General features: G+C 43.9%; 1 protein-coding gene across 7 annotated transcripts in view; it reads right to left on the bottom strand.

Annotated features, from left to right (window-relative positions):
- The window catches only part of TTYH3 (tweety family member 3), a 75,661-nt gene that overhangs the window by 11,251 nt on the left and 40,097 nt on the right, over positions 1-24,313 (bottom strand). For 2 of the 7 annotated variants that reach the window (XR_008205878.1, XM_052679427.1), the window contains exons 3-13: positions 23,342-23,453; positions 22,365-22,585; positions 21,494-21,589; positions 19,562-19,634; positions 19,133-19,208; positions 11,961-12,016; positions 10,699-10,791; positions 10,510-10,602; positions 9,660-9,796; positions 7,525-7,701; positions 6,543-6,618 (exon numbers count right to left, since the gene is read on the bottom strand). Coding sequence is in view for 6 of the 7 variants with exons in the window: in XM_052679427.1 (XP_052535387.1) it covers positions 6,543-6,618; positions 7,525-7,701; positions 9,660-9,796; positions 10,510-10,602; positions 10,699-10,791; positions 11,961-12,016; positions 19,133-19,208; positions 19,562-19,634; positions 21,494-21,589; positions 22,365-22,585; positions 23,342-23,453 (1,210 nt within the window). In the remaining variant the exon portion in view is untranslated. Of the gene's footprint in view, positions 1-2,093; positions 4,215-4,393; positions 4,496-6,542; positions 6,619-7,524; positions 7,702-9,659; positions 9,797-10,509; positions 10,603-10,698; positions 10,792-11,960; positions 12,017-19,132; positions 19,209-19,561; positions 19,635-21,493; positions 21,590-22,364; positions 22,586-23,341; positions 23,454-24,313 lie in introns of those variants that run through there. The other 5 variants (XM_052679423.1, XM_052679424.1, XM_052679426.1 and 2 more) reach the window with 5 other exon arrangements.

The raw sequence follows: 24,313 nt of genomic DNA, 5'->3' as shown, positions 1-24,313 counted from the left end.
ATGCGTTCAGTGCTTTGATCTTGGCCATGTTAGTGCTTCTGGGATTCAGCTACCACGATACTCCAAACCAAGCAATGAGGACAGGTGCTTTTTCCTCTTTTTAATACCAGCAGGAGCTTGAATAATTCTGTAAATCCACATCTTACTTCCCAAGAGTGCTCTTCAGCATACTGACTTATTATCGCCTTTAAAACCGCACCACATAAAATAGCCAGTTAAGCTGGCAAAAAAGACAACTGGAAGGCAGTTCCACACCAGGAGCTATGATTTATCTTGCCCACTGGGAAAGAACATTATGAGGCATCCTTAGGCTTTCAAAAGCCTGGCTTTTCAAAGGAGGTTTCAGAGAATTAACAGCATTTTCAGTTTTCCTTCAAAGACCAAACCAGGGTGAACCTGTGTACAGTAGAAGAGAGATACTGCTCCTTCATCAGGGCTGACCCCACTGGCAGAAGATGAAGATACCTGGGGCTCATTGGCACACTTATCTTTTACTATCTTCCATAACGGGAAAATTTTCTGCAGAATGTGGATCTTAATATAAAACTCTGGCCCAGAAACAGCATCTATATTTAGAAGACAAAGGGTCTACATGTTCTTTCTCTTTTTAAGATTTTTTCTTTCTTTTTGCCGGTGAGAAAGAAAAGGTTGAATATGCCAAGCTGAGCCAGTTTGAGGACTGTATTCCATACAGTTTATGAAATACGATTGCTGTTTCAGAAATGAAGTTTAGGGCATTATTAAAACATGAGACTAACCCAGCAGGCTCAAAGAGGCTTAGAAGTCAAAGAATTTTCTCATAAGATAAGCAGGACACATTCACAGATAGTATAATGTTGAAATCTCCAGCCAAGCATCACGCTATGAAGAACATCTTAGAAGGCAAAATGCATTTGATTGCTCATTTTCCATTTGTATCCCATATGCAAAGCATGGTAGGAGATGAGCATGAAAAGAAAATTTGCAGTTGTTAAGGTTTTGCAAGATGTATTTTGAAAAAAAAACAACCAACTTCTAGGATCATGGAAATCCCATAGATTCAGTGCACAACTTGCAGCATCAATTTTCTTTAGAACATTAACAATCAAGATGGACTGCTTGATGAACCATATTTCAATAATGTACCCATTGTGGAAAGAGAAGTTGAAAAGAATTTGCTCCTTCCTCCCCAAAGAAAAAAAAAAAAACAAACAGTCAAGCAGAATGCATTTTTACATTCAAACCTACCTGCAATCCACCACAAGGAACAAATCAAGACTCAATAGTCAGAGTTAGGGCTGATGTTCTCTCCTTAACTCAGGATTTTTGTACCTTACAACCTTTTCCCATTACAGTTTGAACTGGTTACTCCTTCTGTTAAGGATATTCCTAACAGCCATGAAAAGTTGGGTTGAAAATTGGAAACAGCTAGAACTTCTGCACACCTCTTACAACCAGCACAGCACAGCTCCGCAAGCATGCACCAAATATTCAGTAACTACATTAGAATCACTGCATGAATGCTTTGTTCCACATGCTGTCAGCATCTCTCATCTAAGCACTTTAGTGCACATCCTTTGCTGTGAAGCAATGGGAAGATGCTGTGGAAAACACAGACCCCAACATCTGGACAGGCCAACAAATGAAGATATATCAGCAGAAACTCGCCAGTCACATGGATATGAAACCAAACTATACTATTTACTATTAAAATAACTTAGAAAGTAACTTCTTTTAAAAAGATCTAAAGACTTCTAAGCCTGAGCACAGTTTGGAGCTAAGGAAGTCTTGGTCTCTGCTCTCAGGTGACCCCCCGGATACACTGCCTGACACAGCCATCATGCACACAGTTGCATTTAGTTTCCTTTAAAGACTTGCATAGAAGGCAAAGAACATGCACAATGCATCGATTCTTCCAGTACTCTCAGCCCCCAGGTCCTATATGCCCTCTTGTACCCTTTTAAATACATCAAGGAGGTCAATGCCTTCTCCCTACTCTCAGCCACCACAAGCAGAGGGCCTAACAGACTTCTTGCTGCTGTTCCTCCAAGTGGCCTGTGCTAGCCAACACAGCACACCTCCCAGGCACTTACCAGTCAGCTAGGACAAACACAGCTGATTGCACAAGAGTTTATTTTGCATCTCTTGAAAGAAAAAGAATCATTCACATTTAGCCTTGTTGAGGGCATAAACTTTCATAGGTATGGTTAGTGAACACGTGAGAGTGAGGGGATTAACAGAAGCAGTTTGCATACAAAGGAATCATTTGTTGCAAAAAATACTAATAATGAGAGTAATTGGTTAATTCTAGAGACCATAAATTCTACCAAGTCCTGTGAACTGTGCAGATCGTGAGTACTTCACTGCTAACAGAGCTGCTCTGGAAGATCACTTACCGTGTGAAACCATGACTCCAAGTAAAAACCACTGACTACTTGTTAAAATAAATACATCTCTTTGGCTACCCTGACTTTGATTTCCTGCCAGAGCTATTTTAGTAAGCCAATAAAGATCAAAGTTTCTGGAGTCAAGTTCTTAAAGGTTGATCCACCTCTCAAATAGCTACAGCACAGTAAACACAGAGTTTGGTATCATTATGAATGGGAGGTACCAATGGAGGGAAATAGCCAATTCCAGCCAGTGGGTTCTGAATTCAAAGAGATTTAAGTTGACCAAGTCCAAAGAACAGAGTTTCTGTTTGCTTTATTTGTTTTTAAAGTCTTGGAAAGAATGCAATGACTTTTTCTTAGCCCTGCAGACAGACACATTAACTCTGGGTGTGACCTTAGGGAAATAGAAGACAGTGAAGACTGAAGTCATGTTCCAGCCCAGAGGATAATTCAAGCCCAGTATAAAGACCCTAGAATTTTCCCCCACCAGGCAGTACTTTATTTCATGGGACAGACTCATAAGCAGTCTTCTGACTTTGCTACAATACCACCTGCAGGAAGCAGAAAGACCACCATGAGCCCAGGAGCAGTCTTTACGAGGCTTAAGACTGAAGGAAGTTGTGACCCTTCCATGGGTTCCAGCACCATGCTTCAAGACAGGTTTGTGTTCATGCACCATGGCAGAGGGCACTGAGACATCCAGGTCAGACAGCACGCTTCCCAGCACGTCACAAGACAGGCAGACAAATGGCAAGAGGCAGCAAGAGCACAGACCAAGCAGCAACATGACAGAAAGGAATCCAATGCAAGGCTAAGAGAAGTCCCAGCAAGAACGGCAGAAATGAAGGAATAGCAGCTTTATGGACACGTCTTCCTGGGAACAGAATTAAGACAGGGGTCATTGACTGCACAGGCCAAAAGCAATAGCCCCTTTATTCTAACTGGAACCAGCACCTTCCAGTCACTGCATGGCTGTAGCTCCCTTGGGGAAACATGCTGTCCTTTACACCAGGTGAGCTGCCTAGGAGCTTTCATTACACCCTGTATTCAACCAAGCTAAAAACTCCAAGGCCTAATGCAGACCACCTACTCTTTCTGTATGCAAGTGGCTTTCTGATGGACTACTGTGAGGGAAGACACATTGGCTGTCTTGGAGACTGTCAGCAACAACAGCACATTGAAAATTCAGACAGTGAAATGATGCTAAGGGGGCTCTGTGAACAGAGCCCATGGGAGATGGATGAAATGAGTCGGACATACACAGAACAAACAAAACAGTAAAAGGTTTTGAAACAGAATGAAATAAATATTAGTGCTTATGCCTGGAGCCTTAGGGAAGTTGTCTTTAAACTGACTCCTTTCTGACTTTAAATGCAAGGAGAAGCTGCACACAGTTCTAACAGGCATTGAAATAACTCTTTAGGACAGGCCACCACTACCAACCACAGCCTTTCAACAAATTAAAAATCCTACTGAGGAGCTTAAAGCACGTGGCAGATAAACATCTGTGGTTTGGGGCACATGCTGCTATGAGCAGTCAATACAAAAAGAACAGCAGCAGGGATCAAGGGAAGCTAAAAAGCTGAAATAAGAGAACTGGTCCTGACTGAAAAGCTACTAGATTGGTTCTCGCTTTAAAGCAGCTTCTTGGGATGGAAGAACTTCTATTCTGCATTTAAAGTGCACCACTAATTCCACATTTAAGCAGCGCTCAGGACTAAGTGTTGAAGCTGTTCTCCAGTGTGCACTTTGAGCTAAAGCAGCCATGAGTTGTGAGGCACGGGTCTCTGTAGCCATCACATCGAGCACCAGAAGCCTTTCCAAGGTTAAATCTGCTGCTTGAGTCTGCACCAGAGCAAAACTAAGTCATTTTAACCCTTGGCAGGAGGGAATGGGGTGGGAGGTGCAGAGGAAAGGAATGTGAAGAAATAAAAGGCACTGGCCTGGGATAAACAGTGCAGGGATGAGGAGTGGTCGGGAGTGGAGAAGGGGTTGAGCAAGAAGGACCTTTTTGTTTCCAGTACCTGTTCCATTTGCGGGCGCTGTTACCAGTATGTCCGTGCACTGTCCGAGGGCTTAAGCTGCCAGCTCATATGGCTGCTACTGTCCATGGCAGCCAAATACAACTGTGATGACGCAAGAAAGAGAGAAAAAGAGAGTGCAGCCTCAACGTGCATGAAAAATACAGTGCAAGCAAGTGAAACGCTGTGGTGTGTGTCAGTGACAAGGTGGGCTCTACAACCCTAAAGGAACAGCCCTGTGGCAAGAAGGAGAAAACAGAAGGAATGAGAAGAGGGAAAAAAACAAACAAACAAAAAGCAAGGAAAAGTAACGGACAAACAATGCGGCAGGATCATCACATCTCAGTCCTCACCATCTGTTCTCAGAAAGAAAGCTAAATGGAATGCGTCAGCTCTGTCCACTCACTGGATATGCCCTACTGACATGGTGAGCTCCCCTTCTCCCTCCCCGTAAGAGGCAGGGACACGAGCATTAGTATCCTCCTATCTCTCTCCTTCCACAGATAATTTCCTTCAAACAGGTCGTGCAAGTTCTTCTGCCTCCATACGATCCCAGCCACCTACTATGGAGAGCTGTGAATACAGAAACAGAAAAGTGCCCCTCCTCTGCTGACTGCCTATACTGCAGGACTGCAAAAAGGATTTTCTCTCTCTCCACCTATCAGTGTGCCCTTCCAGAAACCACACTTATCCTACATTCCATTCCTCGCTTCACCGAGGCAGAAGCTCAGTTGTCTACAGGAGCAGCAATGCACTCTCCTCCTTCCCCTGCTCATGCACTTCCCTATAGACCACACAGGCTGCTGTCAAGTCAAGTTCCCCTGCAAAAATAAAATCTCATCTTTATCTCCTCCCAGAAACCAGCCTAAGGCACCAGGACTCAGTTCCCCTTTCAGGGTATTAACGCAAACAGCTACTGAAGAACCAGGAAACATCTTGCATAACTAAAGCCCCTGCGGAAAGGAATGTGCTTTTTTTCTGAAGCAGAAGAGCAGTAGGGGAAGGAGAGGCAGGACCTTGGCCTACAGACACAGAAGGAACATATGTCTTGGCAGATCCAGAGGGATAGTGGCAGGAAATGCCAGTGGTAAAGCAACCTCTTGCCACGCCACACTGCGTGCCACACGTCAGCTCCTCTGAGTACTGTCTCATTGCTGAGAGCAGATAACACTACCAAAACTTCTGTTCAGAACACCAGGCAACAGGAAAAAAAAAAAAAACAACACAAAAACAAACCTGCTTGTATTTCTAAGAAGGTTGCAAGAGATCTGGCCAACTACCAAATCAAGGATCACCTTTCCACTATTCTACTTCATCTGTGGCGAGATGAAGTGGTCGTTGTGAAGTGAAAAATGAATGTGATTATCCCCATCCCACCACAGTTCCTACTCCTTCCTCCCCTCCCCGTGATTTAAATCGTGTGCCACTGAGTGCATTTTCTTTACCTACACTTGAAGACTGGCTGATTACTAACCACGCTACTACTCAACCTCTGCAATCACACCACCAAGTTAGCGAGCACTGCGATGGCATGTTCTCCAAGTCCTGGTGTAAGTAAGGTTCACAGGATATCAAAACCTTCCATGAACGTGTTTGGTTGTTTTTTTTTTTTTGTCTTCCCCCTCCACAGGAAATTAAATACAAAAATAGCTTCTAAAGAAAGTAAAAGAGTTGTAAAACAAAAGATTAAAAAAAAAAAATCTCAACAACAACAAAAAATACAAGTCTCACCCCACTGTCTCTTTAGGGCAAATTAAGGAGAGAGGTTCAGCAATAACTCTGAGCTTACTGCTTTAACAATCTTCTTTTTAAACTTAAGGAATCAGTGCAGTGCCAGAGATAGCAAGAATAATGCATGCAAGTGAATCATCCTGCTGAAGTCACCCACCAAGACACTCATGCATTTCAGTGGTGGCAGGACTGGGCCCATAAGATTACTAATGTTAATAGATTTAGTTTTACTGTTTTTGTGTGCAATGTCAAAAGTAGCACAGTTAAGTTTTGCTCTCCGTGGCTCATCTATACTGCTTTGATTTATGGGCCAGATCCTGTGTTGGACTGCACAATCAGCTCCCTTGAGAGTATACAGAAGTGGTAAATGTGTATTCCCCAAAGTCACTGAAGCAGAGAGGAGCAGTAAAGAGAGACTTACTGAGGGAGGTGGGGACTCCCGGCCAATGAGCGGGGTATTCTCACAACGGGGGTTCTGGAAATTTGCATTCTGGCTCCTAGGAAAGGAAGACACACATGGTAATGGGGGCACGTGCCACGCTTCTCCAGGGAAGGTCTCTGACAGTGACATGGGACAGAGCACAGCACCCCCAGAATTACTGCAGCAGATCAGTCTCCCTCAAAGCTTTTCTTACAGGCCATGTGGATCCCCTTCTTCAGTCACAAAATTTGTGCTCAAGCTAAGGGAAATAACGCTATCTTTACACTCTTACTCAGAACAGCCCACACTGAATCGCATCGAATGAATTAAAAATAGGTTTGTGCGAAAAATCTGCCTCTCTACAGAGTCAGAACTGCCAAGCTGCAGAACTGGAGATAAAGTAAGGACAAAATCTAAAGGGAAGAACAAAACGATGTGCCAGCCCAAGAGATGGGCCCCAAAAGGGAGTCAGAGAGCCATCAGGGTTTGGCACTTCTAGAGAAAGCTCTTAAAGTCCCACCTGGACCAGGCAGCTCCAGACTGCAACAAATACCAGAGGTGGCTTCAAACACAGAGAAGGAAAGAGCCTGCAGGTTTTGCTATGGCTCCTGGTCTCTAAGGAGGCTTAAAATCTTCTGGCAAAACTGCTCTGTCTGAAGAGCCAAGCTTCACAGGGATCAGAACCATTGTGCAGTAAGGAGCCTGGATAACACTGCTTCCCTTTTCTGTGGACAGATGTCTAAATCCCACAGTACAAAGCAGTGGTACTATTTTTGAGCATGCTGCCTAATACAACCCTTTCTACTGCAGTACTTTTAGGCTATCCCAGTAGATGCTAATCAGAAAACATGCCTTTTGACATCTCAGACAGAATCCTTTATCACTTCCACAGCTTAGTTGAAAGAACCAGCCCTGCAACTACAAAATCTGAGCGCAGCAACTTGGATGAGATGCAATTCAGCCTTTTTGTCAGGATACTCACATGTACTCTGTGACGGGAGCATTGCTGACTGTGTGTGCTGCTGCTGGAATGCTGGTCTCACTGCCATAACTACTCCCACAGCTATAGAGGCTGGGCATGTGCACTCTGTAAAGATTATCGTGTGTCTGTCTGCTCCCCTGAGCAGCTGATTCTTCATCCCCATCATCATCTGAGCTTCTGCAAGAAGGAAAAGAAGTTCCTCCTAGAACCCTACAATTACCCCACACGTGGGGCTTGCAGGAAACCATGGCAATCCTAGGAACCTCCCAACCATCCTCCACACCTCCACATTTATACCCAGTTGGGATGCCTCAGGGTGGCAGTGTCAAACACAGCCTACACCATTGTGACTCAGACCTCCCACAGATGCCATCTGGACTTTTAGATTGCATGATCCCCTGCAGTCTCCCTATGGTCTTCTCCCAGGGCTTGGCAGACAATATGGTTCTTCAGCTGCTCAGTCACATAACCAAAGAATGGACATGCATCCCAAAAATACACAGTACTTTGGAAAAAATATATGTAAAAAAGGTAGGAAGGATGTATTGCCAGGCATTCTGCAAAACAACCTTCAAACTACATTCTGTCCTTCCATTCCTTGCAGCAATGTCCAGAGGGCTTTTAAGGATAAGAGTCTGAACTTCCATTATGGTTGCACAGTGTCTCCCTCAGCTTCTATCAAAACTTCACAAGTCTCCACATGTAGTAAGTTACAACATTTGTCTCTAGAGCCTTTCTTCCCTCAGCAAGGCCGGGAATTTAAATCAATTTTAATACAGAGCAGAACTGCTTGCAAGCTGATTTCCTTTTCCCCTCCCCATCTTTCTTTTGTCTCTTTGAAATAACACACACTGTTATTTTATTTCCCTAATTATGGGATGAAGTATCAAGATCTGAAGTACATTTTAGTGATACTGGACAAGACTAGAAAAACACTCAATGTGAAACGTCTTGCTGCTGGGCAGAGACATGATGGGCATCCCTAGAGCATCCCCACCACCAATTGCAGCTTCTGCACCACCAGGTGGCACTGAAGATTGAATCAGGGAACTGCAGCCTATACAGCTTCTTACAGGCAATGACATCCTCCACCTCCCTGAGGGAGCCAGAGGAAGAAGCAGTGCTCCAGATAATGCAAGAGGGAATCTTTCAGTTCACAGCAGCAGCCTGCTGGGGCTGATGGAATGGGCAGCATGAGAGATAACACTGTAAATCTCTCTCCCTCAAACAGACTGCCATTCTCTTCTTGAAAACGCCTCTACAGCTGTATGTGGAAGAGCCAGGGAAACCAGCCATTTTCTGCAGCAGTGTTCTGACATTTCCCAAGGCTTCCTCTGCGGGCACTGCAGGCCTGGCGGGCTCTGGCTTCCTACTATTGTTCTGGATGTTCCACTTTGAACCTTGAGTTTAGGCTTAGGCCACAAAAATCACGTTTCAGTTCCACAGTGGAGAATTTGCTGCGCAGTCTAATAGTCTTCTACAAGAACAGAAAACCCAAAGCTATTTTAATAGCTGCATGTGGTACAGCAGCCAGTTGCTGAGGCCCTAGGAAGATTCGCTCAAGGCTTATGATCAGCCCTTACCATCATTAACAGTAGTTCCAAACAACTCTGCTGTTACATGATCACCAGCAATGTGCAAGCATCTTATCTGCCCATGCTATTGCAGACACGACTGCTTTCAACTCCTATTAGCTGTGCAAGTCAGTTGCCCTAGTTTTAGCAAAGCCAAGAAAGGCAAGTGCGAGCTGCTGCTCATCCTAGCTCTCTTCCCCATACTAGAACAAATGCCAGAGCAATGCAAGAAAAGAGGCACTGCACAGAGAAGCACATAGTTCAAGCATTTGCCTTTCTCTACAGCTACAATCATTCATCTCTGACTTGACTCCAGTCCTACAGTGTACTGAATACTCTTTACACGTAGTATTTCAGCACAGTGAAGTTCAGATGTAAATATTAATCACCACCACAGCAAACGCCAGCAGATTTTTTTCCTTTGGACCTGTGCTTAAGAAGGCCTCACGCTCATGGGATCACATGGGAAATTGCTCCAGATGCTCATGGGCACAAATCCAATAGCTAGTCTTCATCAGGAAAGAGCTCTACAACACTACAGGTTCTAAACCCTCTCTATACCTCTTTTGCTGCCAAGTGTGTGGGACACTGCACACAATGGAACTGAACATGAGGGCTGTGACAAAGGAGAAGAGAACCAGGTAGATGAGGCCTTCCACTCCATCATAGCAAAAGCCCGTCAAAGCCTGGACGTAATCCTGGAGAGAGAAAGGAGCAGAGTTTCTTGGTCACTAGACAGTTAACACTGAGTTCTAACTCAAAAGCCTTCCCCCCAGACCATGCTCTCTGAAACAATCTAGTTCATAGCTGCATCTCCAGAGCATACTTTAATTTTGGAGACCTGGAGTGTTTCTTCATAACTTCCTTAACTTTTATCTCTACTCACAAAACCCAAAGCAAATTTAGACATGGCAGCAAGAGATTAAAGAAAAAAAGGAAAAATCCAACATAGAACTTATCCACCCAACTTAAGTCACCACATTTTTCAATAAGCCTTTCAGCTCCTTCCCTCTGTCCTATTGCCCAAGAACACAAGCACAGATTACCTATTTCTATACTTCCAGAGATGCAGCTAGGGCAATAGTTTGATTATGCTTTCCTGCAGCTATAAGGCATTTAGTGGGAAAAGGAATAAGCTATGAACTACGGAAACAAGCTTAGGGTCCCTTAACCTTACAGCTTGCAGATGTAATGAGACATTATCTGGTTTTCTACACTGATCTTCAAACACAAAAATACAAAGCTAACTTGATCCAAAACCCCATTCTCCTTTCTGCTGGAGTCAATCAGTAAAGTTGTTACAAACTGTTTTGGCACACCAGAGATCTGGAACTCCAGAATAATCAGTACTCTACAGGCTCTACACCCACTTAGTGCTTTCTTAACACAAGCCCAGTTACTGAGTACTCACCAAATGCAGACTCCGACAGTCTACTAAAGCTGTCAGTTGCTGCAAGTTTATCTCTGTTGAATTTAGAACCTCCTGGATCCGTGTAAGATAGTCCTGTAAGCAACAAGCCCAGTGATTATTACATGGAAGCAGCTCTGAAGAACCTGATACTGGGCTATGTACACAGGGAGAGCAAAACTGAGGAGTTACCTTGGAGGTGGGATGCTCTCTGCTTGCTGACCTCATGAGTTCCACAACATCATCTTGCATTTCCACCAGAGCCTTGTGACTTCCTGACAGTTTCTGCTCAACACAAAACAGTGTTTCAGCAACTCATGGACCAGCACAACTCCTGGGAGTTAAGACTTAAATCTTACTAGCAAACACTGAAGTGTCACCTGTACGAATGGTTCAACTTCAGGAAATCTCAGCTGATACGTATGCAGTTCCAGTAACATTAAGTTCTACTTTTACTGAACTGGAAGGAGTACAAACAAAACACGCATGCAGAGCTGTGGCCAATGCCAGGCCAGAGGGGCAGGAGAAAAGGCAAGACAAAGCACTTATATTCTCACCACAGCATACAGATGGATTTTTCTACCCAGTCAGATGGCTAAGAAGGAATCAAATATTAAAAATTGTTTTCACTGGGGTACAGTTCTCACACCCCGTTAAAGCATCCATGGGAATTTCACATGCTATAGCATGTCAGAGAGTATATAAGCAACCAGAAATGCAACTGATAGCAATGGTGCACAGCCTGAAGTGTTCTTCTCCCATCCTTGAAAACAGAGGAAGATGAGATTTAAAAAAAAGATCCTAATTATAAACTGAAGCAGCTGGTGTCTGCTGCACAGTGGGTGGTGTGGGTTCATTCTGGCCTCTGATACAGAAGAGAAAGTTTGGGATGGGCCCAGGTGCTGCTTCTCAGCCCCCACACAAAAGAATAATGACTCACGTTTATACTTCAGGATGCAAACCCTTGAACATTCAAGGGATTTAAGAGGCATATGTGAGAACTGCTCCCCCACCCCACTTCGTTTTGGGAGTGGAGAGTTGCCACTTAAACCAAAAAGAAACCGCAAGAGGAGATTCAAAGCAGGAAGTCTGCAGGTTCCCACCCTGGCATGAATTGTGGGTGCTCTGCCTCCACATTGCTGCTCTTAGAAGAGCACTACGTAAACAGAGATATCATGAACAAAAGCCATGGTCCTTACCACATCACATACAGCTCCCTCTGAAGGGCATCCTAGACCATACAAGCAATAGTGATGGTGGAAAACAACTGCTCACTGTATCGCTTGCACAGCTGGAAAGTAGGTACCAAAGCTTTACCAACAGGTGGAGTGTTTCCCACAGCTAATACCTTGCAACTTGCTGCTTGCTGGCACCAAAAGCATTCAACCCATCCCCTGTGAGAAGCAGGATGCTGAGAAGTGGAGAAGGAAGGTGGGCACAGTGCTCACACTCACCTGCTGGAAAGGGTTGGGGTATCCGGAGCTACAGGTAATGTAATAGCGGAAAGTATCTACAAAGGCAAAAGAGAAAGTCACATTAGTGATGTTGTTCCATTATTGCACTATTTTATGGCTACCACAATGGAGGTGTTAAGCCCCAGAAGCAATACACAAAATGAAAGTGGAATGTAAGTGAAACCACTTCCCTCTCTCTAGTGCATGGAGGAAACTAGAAAAAGGGATACAAGCCATCTTTAGGGATAAAGAAAGAATTGTTTTCTGCTCCCCACAACAAAGACTATTTGTTGCTTTGTTTTTTTCTCCTCTCCCCTTCAACAATAAAGAAGTATGGGGCTTATATTGTCAGGGGAACCATTAATACAAGTTTTGTTCAAAAGTCAGTTTTACTCATAGCATAACCAGACCTCAGTCTAGGAGAAATCCAACTGAATGTTTAATTTCTACAGCTTTTGAGCATCAGAATACCATTCTATAGTCACTGAAAACAATCAGAGGTCGGCACTGCCACCTGGGATATACAGTGAGGACATAACTTTCAGCCAGTTCCATTCACCAACGAGATCACTAAACACTGCCACAGAAACACTGGCACAGGAGAGCTGCCAAAGGTGATATAAATACAGGCTGCTAACTAAAGTACCTGTGAAAGCACACCGTTGGGCCAAGGGAGGTGCAAACACACATCCCCATGCTACCACACCATGCTGAAACATTATGCTTCCTAAATATACAAGTTCATGTGCTAAAAAAGTCTTCCAGACTGGGGGATCAAAGGGGAGACTGGTTTTAGAGTTCTGTAGAGGACATAAGAAAGCCCTCCTGGCTGAAGAAAACAACCTGTAGTAACGTTATCACTTCAATATCTTGCTTTCGAAAGGAAGAAACATCTTGGAACGTGCTGAGGAAAGAAATGGATAAAAAAAGAGTTCTCATCTTTCTGACATGCACTGGGGATGAACGAGTAAACAGCAGTCTGTTTTCTGGTAGATGTCACTTGCATGCAATTAGATTTTAATTAGGAGGTGTCAGAGTACTTAGATGCATATAATTTCTTTTGCAGCTTTCTGGAAAGGTATATTCTGCATTAAATCAGTAGTGCAGACTGGGCCAGGAAAGAAAGCTGTTACTGGAATACCAGCAAGAAGGTGCAATCCTTAACACTGAGTAGTTCTGTCAGACATTGCAGAGCAATGAACACGTACTTCTACACATGAGTACAGACAAGCAGAGTTAAAATGCACTTCCTAAGGCATCACTTATTTCCATGCTTGAAGACACAGGTTCATTTCTCCTCATTCACCAGCCTGGTGCCCTCAAGAGCCCCCATAATACACCACTAACTGCCTGGACAGAGTCAGCACACACAGATTATGAATCTCAGGCTTCTCCCCACCATTCTATGGTTCTCAATTGCGTGCTGCAGAGAGAACAAGCATTGTGACTGAGTTACCAGTCCAGTACCTTGAGATTAACACTCCAACATTTACAGCTCCTCTTCAGATGAATGAGAGCACATCAGCTTAGCAAAACCAGTGGTGAAGTTTGCTCAGTGAAGACAACAGTAGCTTGAAAATACACATACCACCTTCTCTCCCAACACCTTCTCTCCCATTCCCTTTAATCTTCTATCTGTGGTCTCAGTAACAGGTATTCCAGGTTGGAAAAGTACTCCAAGCACTCCCAGCTCAGAAATCAGCAAAACGCACAACCACGAGCGAGCAGAGCTGCAAAGGGAATAGACCTGAGAGCATCCCAGCTCTGCAGCACTTCCCATAAATATTGAATGTACCTTTTGGCAAACCAAGGCGCTGGGAACCAAGCAGTGCAGCACAGGCTGCCAGCTCCCATGTGCTGCAAAGCAACCTGACAGCTGTTATTTATAATTCATTAGCCGACTTTGGGGCAGCTCTGCCAGCTGCTCCACCTCCCACCCCCCCCCAGCTCTTTCTTTGGGATGATTTTGGCCTCCTCTAAAAAGCAATTAGCAGAAGATGAGCAGATTGGAGGGCAGTGAGAACTGCTATGTGGGCTTTGCTTTGCAAGGACCACACAAAGTGCTGCGTGCAAGCATTGCACCAAGGAAAGGATTGCTCCTCTGATGCTGAGTCACCCCCCAGTGGTGGAGGAGAAATGGTTAAAGTGCCCCTGTGCTTTGAGAAAAGCACAGCAACAGCACCCTGCAGTGTCACACACAGCTCTGATGTTGGCACTTCTTTATTTTACATCAACAGACTACCAGAAATTGCACATAGGCTCCCACAGGGGTATCAATTCCACATCATCTGTATAAGTGCATTAAGTTGCACGACCTACTATTATACACGGCTCCAGAAAGGTTTCTTTAGGGCCTTCTGGATTGCCCTGAGAATGCAGATCACTGTGACAGTTCCCAGTATAATCACAGTTTGCAATTTGTGAGCCCAGGCTCAATGACTGGTGGCTACAAGTGAAGTAAAGCAGAACAGTGAAATAAGTGCATCCTTAACTCTGGAAGACAAAAATCAACAACTGCTACACTGCAGTAACACCACTACTGCAGACTAGTGTGGCATTCTGTACAGAAATGTGCTTTCCAAAATGGCACAGCCAGCAGGAGCAGCTTTCCCCTGCACTGAACACAGTGTGCTGATAGATGAACAGCTTTAAACTGCTTTAAATCTACAACAGACGCTGAAGCTGCCTTGATGCAACCGCATAGCCTGCTGCTGGAAGTCCTCCTGACCCACTCTCACAGTGCACATGCATTGTAGGAACAAAAGGCAAGGAAGGGAACTATCTAAAATGCTTCATCTCCACAGAATCTGTTTTTCCTCGAAAGGAAAGTAGAACTGCCTACTGAAGATGCTTCATCTGCTGGAATCTACTCGTTGCTTCTGCAACCATGGAGACTTATTCTTCATTTCAAAGCTCAGCAGAAATGTGAAAATGGCATTATGCACCTGCCAGAAGGCAGCAAGGAGGTCTGTATGTTAAAGAGCAATCAGGAGAAAAAAAAAAACATCATAGCTTACAAAGCAAAGCCTAAACCTTGAACAGTTTTTCCCCACTATTCTGCAGCTCTATTTGAGCGTTCTCTATGCAGCCTGATTTTTATATATGCGCCCAGTGAGAGTGTCTCTGTATGTTTAACCAGCAGAGACAGCTGAACTCTATTGCCTAAGATGTCTAAGAGGAAGAAGACTCTTCTGACTTGATTTTCTTGCCTGCTAGGTTAGTCTTCTCCCTAAGGCAAAGCTATGTTTCTCTTAGATATACTGCTGGTACTGGTGAGAGCAGACTGATGTCATCATGAGTTTTCATGAAAGAGCTCATAGCCATCCCAACTGCCCTCCACACAAAGCTTTCTGCTCATCAGGAACCCGATGAAACAACGTAGGAAAACACAGCTTCTGACCACCCCTATCAGGTCAGAACGAGTCTCGAGAATGCTTCTTTGGACAAGCCCTTTTCTGCTGTGCCCACACAGCCCAAGCAGTAACAGCACAGCCACCACATCCCCCACATGGGGTTTTGTCCCAGCCTTAGATGGGAAAAGGTGGTGGTGGTGATGTCAGTTCCCCGGTTCGTTCAGCACTGGGCTTCTAAGATGAGAGTAAAGAGCAAGAGGCCAATTAGGAGTCTATGGGGGTTAAGAGTGCTTGCTGCTTTTATCTGAACAGCCAAGTTGCAGCATCCAGTTTGACAAACTCGGCTGGGCTGGAGCTGAAAGATTCCATTATCTATCCCAGGAGGTTTGCAGCTCCTTCAGCGGAAGCATCTCTTCGCAGTGAAGATTTCCAGTAAGAGAATCTGGAAAAAGCTCTTCCTGTTGTTTAGACAGACTGCCTTCTTATTTAATTTTATTCAGTAAGTCATCTAATAATAACATAACATCAATGAAAAAACGACGAGGCTAGAAGATGGCCTCCTGCTTTGAAAATAAACATCTTGGCTGCACCAAGTCTTTTTGCTAGCAGCAGGAGCTGATTATACAGCCACTGTTCAACTCCATTGGCTTTATCTCAATTAATGAATACTGGGCATGTTAGGCACACACATCATCCATCCTCTTCTGCAAAATGATTTAAACTTCTCCTCCAGGAAACCTGTGTTAAGGTTTTGTTTTTTTTTTTTAATGCAGCACATTTTCTCTACAAAACAAGGACATCTCCTCACCAGCTAAAAAACATGACAACAATAATGATACACTTAATCAGATTATGCTCAGCTCCATTAATTCTATCTATATTTGCAAATAGCAATTAATATACAAACGTTAACATACTAGTTGCCCAGTATCCAATGCTGTTATTCTTATGGGGAAAAAAATACAACAACCAACAGCAAAAAAGCACTGTAAATACAGAAACCTGCATCGTTCATCTCTAGTCCGAATGCCAGAGTATAAGACTGGGAATGTTATAAAACAACATGTCTAAAATCAACAACTAACAGAATTATTAAAGGGAAACACTGACCCAGCACTGTAAAGCTAGTGGTTGGTTCACATTTAAGGTTACTTGCTGGTTCTTAAGTGTCCTTAAAAGCAGATGACAGCACCCAACCCAGTATCTCATACCAGCGCCATTTCAGCTATGTGATTCCCAAGCTAAATGTAGTTTCTGCCTGTACAGCAACTCTCAACAGATTTTTCTTCCATGAACTATTTGAGTCTCTCCTTCAACTAATGCTTTTTTTTTTTTTTTAAGCAATCTGTTTTCTGAACTGAAAAATTCACAATAGGTTGCACTCTGGTGAAACTAAGTGGAACAGCCCAAGTATTTCTGCCTCATCCATCCATACTGCACCAAATGAGAGTGTGTGACAAGTCTGAGCACTGGAACTGGGATCTTTCCAGCAGGGCAGCTTCCCCTAGGAGGACAGGGCTGCTTCTGGCTCTCAGCTGCTGATCCTGCATCCTCGAACTTGTCCCTCCTGTAGACAGAGCTCAACTGATGACAAAGCAGTTGCCACAGTCCACAGCCAAGTGTATGAGAAGCTTAAAGTAAATGCTGGCATCTTTTAACGCTATTAGAAGAGCCACTGTTGAAGTTAGGATGTCTCTAAACAGTTCCACACAACAGTCCTTGCATTGTGGCCCTTCTTCCTGCTCAGGTGCACAGGATATTCCACGACATGGGCAACCAAGAGTTATTTCCATAGCTTCCTGATCATAAGAACAGTAAAAACTCACATGGGAAGGCAGAATATGTGACCACCTCCCCACCAGCTGCCCAGTGCTATGGCAGGCTCAGAAGGAAGACCAATTTCCTTCCGAAAAAACAAGGAAAGGTGCTTGTGAATGCTGAATGGTTCCTAGCAGCAGTGAGCTGATGTGCTGGCAGCCCTTGAAGAAGCCACCCTTCCAGCTCAGGCCAATGACAGCACCTGCTCTTCCTCCTCCTCAGCATCTTGCTCAGCCCCATTTGCTGTTATTTATGGAGCCTTAGCAACTGCTACAGCTGGTGGCGCTGCTGGAACAGAGCCTTCTTTCATTCTGGGAAATGACTGACCCTGCTGGGGGAAGCAGGAGGGATGGGGATGCCAGACCCACAGGAACCCCATGGGAATGGTACCGATGAGCAAAAAAACTGCTGGAGCCAAGCTGATAAGGGCAGAAGAAATGGAAAAGGAGCAAGGAGAGGTTTCCTCCTTGGAATTTAGGGTCAACCAAGTTGTTACTACACACACAGTTTTGGGTTATTGAGTTAACACAGCATGACTGCCACCAGTGTCTGGTATTTTCCTCTGGCCTCCATGGCCTGTTTGCCTTCTAGACCAAAAAGGAGACTAGCTGCTACCTGAAGCCACTCTTGTAACAAAGGAAGGATTTTCACTTCACACAACGCATTAAACATTTCACTCCCTGCTCTGAATTTCTTTGTTACAAAGACCCTTCTGTAGTGAGCTGCCAGGCTCTCCCCTTTCCCTTCCAAAGAATCAATAAATAAAGCACTCTAAGAATAATCTGCCGGGTGATACTACCAACTTGCATGTATGTATTCTTTCATAATACATTTTGCCTCCAGACATCAATATTTCTGATGGCTTCAAGTCCCTGCATCCTCAGCCATAGCCACATACCTAATTCCCTATCAGTTACACAGCACTTGGCCAAGTGCACAGCAGTAACACCAGACTTTCAGTATGAAAAGCAAAGATGTTCACGTTCCAAGCAAATGAGAACCAGTAAAGAACGTGGCTTACATGTGACACAAATCAGGGTCACAGCTTATTTGTGTTTTACCATCAGAAATACATACAGGGTCCATCAGGGAGAAAACAGGGTAGGAGAGAAGGTAACTTTGTTAGCCAAGAAGCAAACTCAGTCCTGCAAAGTACTTTTCCTTTTTAGTATTATCTCTGCTGGTGAGCAGTCAACCACGTTTGTGTTAAGCCACAATTCTGAACATCACTTTTGCCCCCAAGGCCCAGATTGGAGGCACCCCTCATCTCACCAACCACTTCAGCCTAAATTAGGAGTGACAAATACAGAATCCATCCATCAGTGCTTCAGTTGAATGCTGCTGTGATGCAGGCATTTGGCTTTAAGTGGAAGGGGGTAAACAAAGCAATTCAAATACTGCATTTACAGTGAAAGGGAAATTCATATTTCTTTCCTTCTGATTCTGTTCATTTATTCTTTAAATTAGCTTTCAAAAGACTCCTATTTATAAACACCATGAAGAGAAAAATTGATACATGTATTTGTTAATAACAAATTAGAAAATAAATACATTAGATGCTGGAATACAGACAAAAGGAAACCTAAAAAAAAAAATGACAACTCAAACTACAAACTGATATTGCCACAGTTCCATTGCTTAGAAGAGGAGAAAAAAAGACCCAGGGCACTCAATTTAAATAAACCAGGGACTTCTGCTGATCCACCTTATCAGTTATTTTTGCCTGAGGGCCAGAAAGAAAGAGTCTGAAGGCTCTTCTGACAGAAAAATTACTACTATTATTATTATTAATGATGATAAAAGGATGTATGCATACACTTCTGACTGGTGCATAAAAGCATTTTTTGAAAGAACGGGGGTTTTCCAAAGCTCCACACACATCTGTTTTTCCCACAGCTGGCTGCTGGGAGCTGGGTACAGCCACAAGTTCTCAGCCATTGCCACACTCCTACGTGACAGCAGAGCCACAGCACCTGTGCCAAAGCCAGCCCCAAGACTTACCAGCACTAAGCACTGCGTTCTCTTCAACCACTTTGGAGATGTAAGCATCCGGGTTAATACAGAAGTCACTGGAGCCCTAGGAAGAGGCAGGACAAAAGGGAAAAGGAACATCAAAGAACACCAATATAAAATAGCAGCTGAGCCAGGTTAACATCAGGGAATCTTCCACTGCAGGGAGGTTTCAGGTGCTGAAGCCTCACTGTCATTCCCACTAGTACAGCTTTAGGCAGCCTCAGCAGTGCTGAAGTACAAGACACTGCACCCCATCACTAAGGAGCTGTGTAATTCTCATAGAGCAAGTTACTAGGACAGCTACCTAGAACAAGACACACAATAGAACAGTGCATAACATGTACTAATGGCTGCTTAATCTTGTGTCTGATAAACCTGCAGCAAGAAGTGAATGGGAATTGAACCAGAGCCACTTACCACAGCAACAGCCAGCTCCAGACCCAAGGACCCCCAGCTGACAATCAGGGCAAACACCCCAAGCAAGCATACCCTGTAGGAGACAGACAGACAGGTGGCAGATGTAGAAACTCTCATCTCAAGCTAACCAGATCCCATCACAAAATGCATTATCTGCAATTCAAAGTAATTACCAAACTCAAGAAATTAACAGTCACTGCATCTTCAGATAAACCATCCCATTTTATGTGCTGCAGACGGCAGCAACCTGAAAAGTTAATGTCCAGTTTTTGGTTCCATTGCTTCTTGGCCCAGGGGCCTCAGCAGGAGGAAGACTAAGCTAGAAGAAAAGTCTTTGGTCAGCTCCAAGCAAGGAAGTCAAAGGCACAGAGGCAGTCAAGGGAATGGCAGATTGGCAGATGAATGACTGCATTCCTGTCACTTGGGCTATTCTCACTGTGGACATGACTTTCCACATGGGAAAGATATTCAGAGAACAACAGCCCCATATATCTGCATAAAAAGAAAAAAGGGAACACCAAAAGCACACAACAGATCACAGCAAACTAACAAACAACCCATGAAAATGCAGTGACTGAGAATTGAGCAAATTCCTTCTGTTTCCAGAACAAGGCTGTAAGCACTGTATTGTCTATAGATAATGGAGGGAATACTTGGCCTGTGTTGGACTTTGGTGTCAAGCTGTGAGCACCTGAACACCACCCAAGTACCCCACACAGCCCAGGGAGAGAGCCAGGCACAGAATGGGGATTCACCTTTGCAACAGCCACAGAGCCTCGCAGATCCTGTGGAGCACTCCAGAGCAAAGCGGCCTGCTACATAAGGACAGCACTGCTTGGTGCCTTCAGCTAGGCACAGTTACCTGTTCAACGTGACACAGTTTTTATTTTCCTTTAAATGAAGATGACTGGGTCAGCAGCTGATTGCTTGGCTCAAAGGTCTAAAACTGGCATTTCACCATATTGCTTGGCTCTGACACACTTGCTTCTCTATGCCATGTCCTCCCTTGGGGAAATGCCTTAAAACGAACTTCTGGCAAGAGGGAATGAGTTTCTAATTTCAACTCTGGGTTTACCATCTGTGCGTACACTTGGACCTTTGTCTGCATCACCTGCCAGGTATGAAGTCATCTGGCAAATAATAAATCTGAATATGCGTTTCAATTATTAATGGTACCATCACACACCAGGACAAAATCTTGGCTATGTCAGCTGTCGAACTCTCATTGTGTTTATGACACTGGTATATTTGCCAAACATGCCAAACTAAACCAAGCTGCAACACGGGGAGAGGATCACTTTTTTCTTGTAATGGGGCTTGAGCGTGGCAGCATTTGCAGTGCTTTGTAGAAACAGATACACATTAATATTGCAGTAACATAGCAACAAGACTTCTTATAACTGTACAAACCATTGCGTGTTCTCTGTAAAGTCTCTTCAGGTGTGACAACCAAAGGTAAAGAGGATCAGATTGTGACACAAAAGGCATGCTACTAGGCTGTGCAAACACAGGCAGTGCTTATCATCCATTAGCAAACATCTTCACCACTGTAGAGAATTAAAGACGACTTCCACAGCCTGTAAATCTAAGGGAGGATGTTCACATTACTATTTCCCAGCTGACTCCCAAGCAAACAGAGGCTACCAGTGCTGCCCAGCAGAAGGCACGCTGCTGTCCAGATGAGTTGGTTGCTTTTGATGTGAAAACAGGCAGAACAGTATCATAGAGCTGTACAGCTCCTTCCTGTGAACATCTCCCACATGTAGCCCTATTTCAAACCACAGAGCAATGCTCTACAAAGGTACTCTGCATTAAGAGGCAGATTTAAACGGTTCAGCCTCAGAAGTCCTTGAAATCAATTGACAACAGACTAGAGGTTTAAACTAGCAGGCACTTGCATTCCTTACGTGCTGTCCCTGAGTCAGAACTTACCCCATAAGAATGGCCCTGGAGTTTCTGATGAGCCCAAAGAGCACCAACAAACATATCAGAACATGGAACAGGAGCAGGCCCAGGTATCCGAGCCACCTGCAGCAAATAAAAACACAGTCAGCAAAGGAGAACTGATGTATGAAAGGGACAGTTCAAGTAGTCCGAATTTCTTGTAGTGAAAAACAACAAGAAAACAAACTCAGCCCTTGTTTTCTTTGAAAAGCCGCTGCTAATTATTACTTTTCAGAGGTCACTGGCTATTTGTTGTGCCAAGAGTCCAGGGAGGCAAATGCATTTAAACAACATGATTAGCATACAGTTATTGAGAAGTGAGACCACTAACATTACTCTAGTACAAAAGCCACATGCTGCTGGACACCATCAGGTAAAGAAGGAGCACTGCAGCTTCCTGAACTTACTACATGTTTGTCAGAAACACTTCAGTTGATTCAAATGTGTGGACAAAGGTTTCCTTTTGTGAAATACAGTTGGTGTTATCTTTTATTCAATAACTTCAATAAAAAGAAACGATAGTGTGTGATGTTAACACGTGGAACAAGTCTACATTCCTACTTCATTCAAGTTAATGTGCCATACAACTTCTCTCCTTGTACTAGGGCACAAGCAACCAATCTTTTACATTGAAAATATGTTTCCCTTCAGTTAGTAATCAACACTCTTAAGAAAAAAGTTGCTGTCATGTATTTTGATTCGAACTGACTGCAGTTTTGCTGTATAATGAAGTCAGCTGAGTGAGCCAAGAGCACCTACAGCAATAAACAGCCTTTGGCTCAGCCCCACAGAACAGACACAACACATCATTGTTGCAAAACAAATGCCACAATCACTATACTAACAGGGTGCTGCACACCTGTACCAGTCATAGAGGTCAATCTGAATTGCCAGCTCCTCCAGAGATAGCTCTTCATTCTTCCAGAAGGGGATCTCAGTTGTTTGCCTGACCAAATCATCCAAGAGACTTTGCAGTTTCTGGATAACGTGCAAGTGGTCTGTCTGCTTTGCAAACATCTCCTCCAGGATGAGCAGGTTTGGCTCTGCTGTTTGGTTCAGGGCCACTGTGGTATCTAGCACCTGTAGTATGGCAAAGGGAAAGGATGAGAAGGCAAGGAAGTAAAAGAGAATTCATCCTTATTAGCAAATTATGGACAGATTCCAATTATTCTGTTTGAAGAGGCTCAGACTGCTTACCCTTCAAACCCCACCCATAAGCAAATAGTTCTATACCATCTGTTTTAATGTAGTTTAAATGCTATTTTCCATATCAAGATAAACAGCAGAACTACACAAACCCAGAACACAGCCACTAAGGCTGGGAATACAATTTTTTTTTTCCCCAAATAAGACATTCACCTTACTCCTAAAACAGGTTAAAAATGACTGCAATCAAGTCTAGCAGAAGGACATCTGTTGAAGGTTACCATGCCATGAGGTTAAGAGGTTAGTAGCCATCAAGGTTGCAGAAAGAGCTAATGACATTTGATGTAACACAGGAACAACCAATTGTGCCCAAGTGATCCTTTTTGCTAACAGATTTGTCTGCCTTGGCCTGCCTCCACGTCCATGGAATAGAGCTGATCAGAAGCTGTTTTTAAAACAGGCACAATCGCAAAGAGAAGACTTCGTTTAACGAGCTGTGTTTGCTTTGATATTTTTAGAAGAGCTGAAGAAAGCATCGCTCCATTAATGGAAATTTTAGCACATCTCTAAGCTCAGAAGCTAGCAAAAAAAAAAAAAAAAAAAAAAAAGGCAGAGATACACACACAGCCAGATTCAAGAGAAGTGCTGAGGCTGCCCATTCCCACACTACCCATTTGCTTTCGTGCTCACCCGGTCCTGGACACCTGCCACAGTGCGGTTTGCGTGGCGTAGGGAGTACGTCAGCCTGTGGATGCCATCACTTGTCTCTCCATTCCCATAGAAGCCAACAGCAATTCCAGCACTGCAGAGGAAAAAAAAAATGCAAGACAGGATACAGTTCAAGCTAAAGGGCAGCAATGTAACACGCTGCTTACCTCTACCAGGTAAGTCACGTTAGTTCTTGCATAGTCACGTCAGAGACTTTGACAGAAGGGGATGCTGCAGCCCCTCTTTGTGCCTCCACAAAGAGCAGCTGGAGGCAGTCACGCTCCCCAGCGACCACACACAAAAAATCCCCTGTAAATGTGTGCACTTCCCATGCAGCTAATAACTGCCTATACAGCACATGTGACAAACCACCCCTTCTCAGTAAGTACATTTTATTTGTGGTCAATCTGTTAAAGAACCATTAGAGAGCTCAGCCCTAAACATGGGCAAGTAGAAATCCAACCAGTCAAGGTGCCCTCCAGTGGCTCCTGCAAGAGAAATGAGTGCTACCATTGCTATGGCACCACATCCAAGCCTTCTCTGGACATGAAATACAGATTATTTCATTATATTTTTAAGGGAAGAACATATAGAGCTTGCAGTAACTACTTGTCCACAATGATGGATCTTTAAGATCCATTTTCCATGTCCTTTCCACAGCCTGACAGTAGATGTTCAGACTTATTTCTTAATTTATCTTCCCATCAGAAGCATTTGTGTTGTATTGATTTAGATAATTGGGAAGCAAAGCTTAATAACTTACTTGGCCAAAAAGCTTATTTATTTTTAAGCAAGTGAATTTCAAGCTTGTGGACAATTCAACTCCAGCTGTTTAGCAAATTACCACCTATCAGCTCATTTGCTGTAACTGTCCACACACATTAGTCCACCCTAATTATGGAGTAAACCATATTAGCTTAAACCTCACTTACAGGAAGAAGATCCTGTGGATGA

The sequence above is a fragment of the Tympanuchus pallidicinctus genome, unplaced genomic scaffold (assembly GCF_026119805.1).
Source record: "Tympanuchus pallidicinctus isolate F22 unplaced genomic scaffold, pur_lepc_1.0 scaffold18, whole genome shotgun sequence".
In the NCBI taxonomy this organism is placed as follows: Eukaryota; Metazoa; Chordata; class Aves; order Galliformes; family Phasianidae; genus Tympanuchus; species Tympanuchus pallidicinctus.
This window is presented reverse-complemented; position numbering and strand designations above follow the sequence as displayed.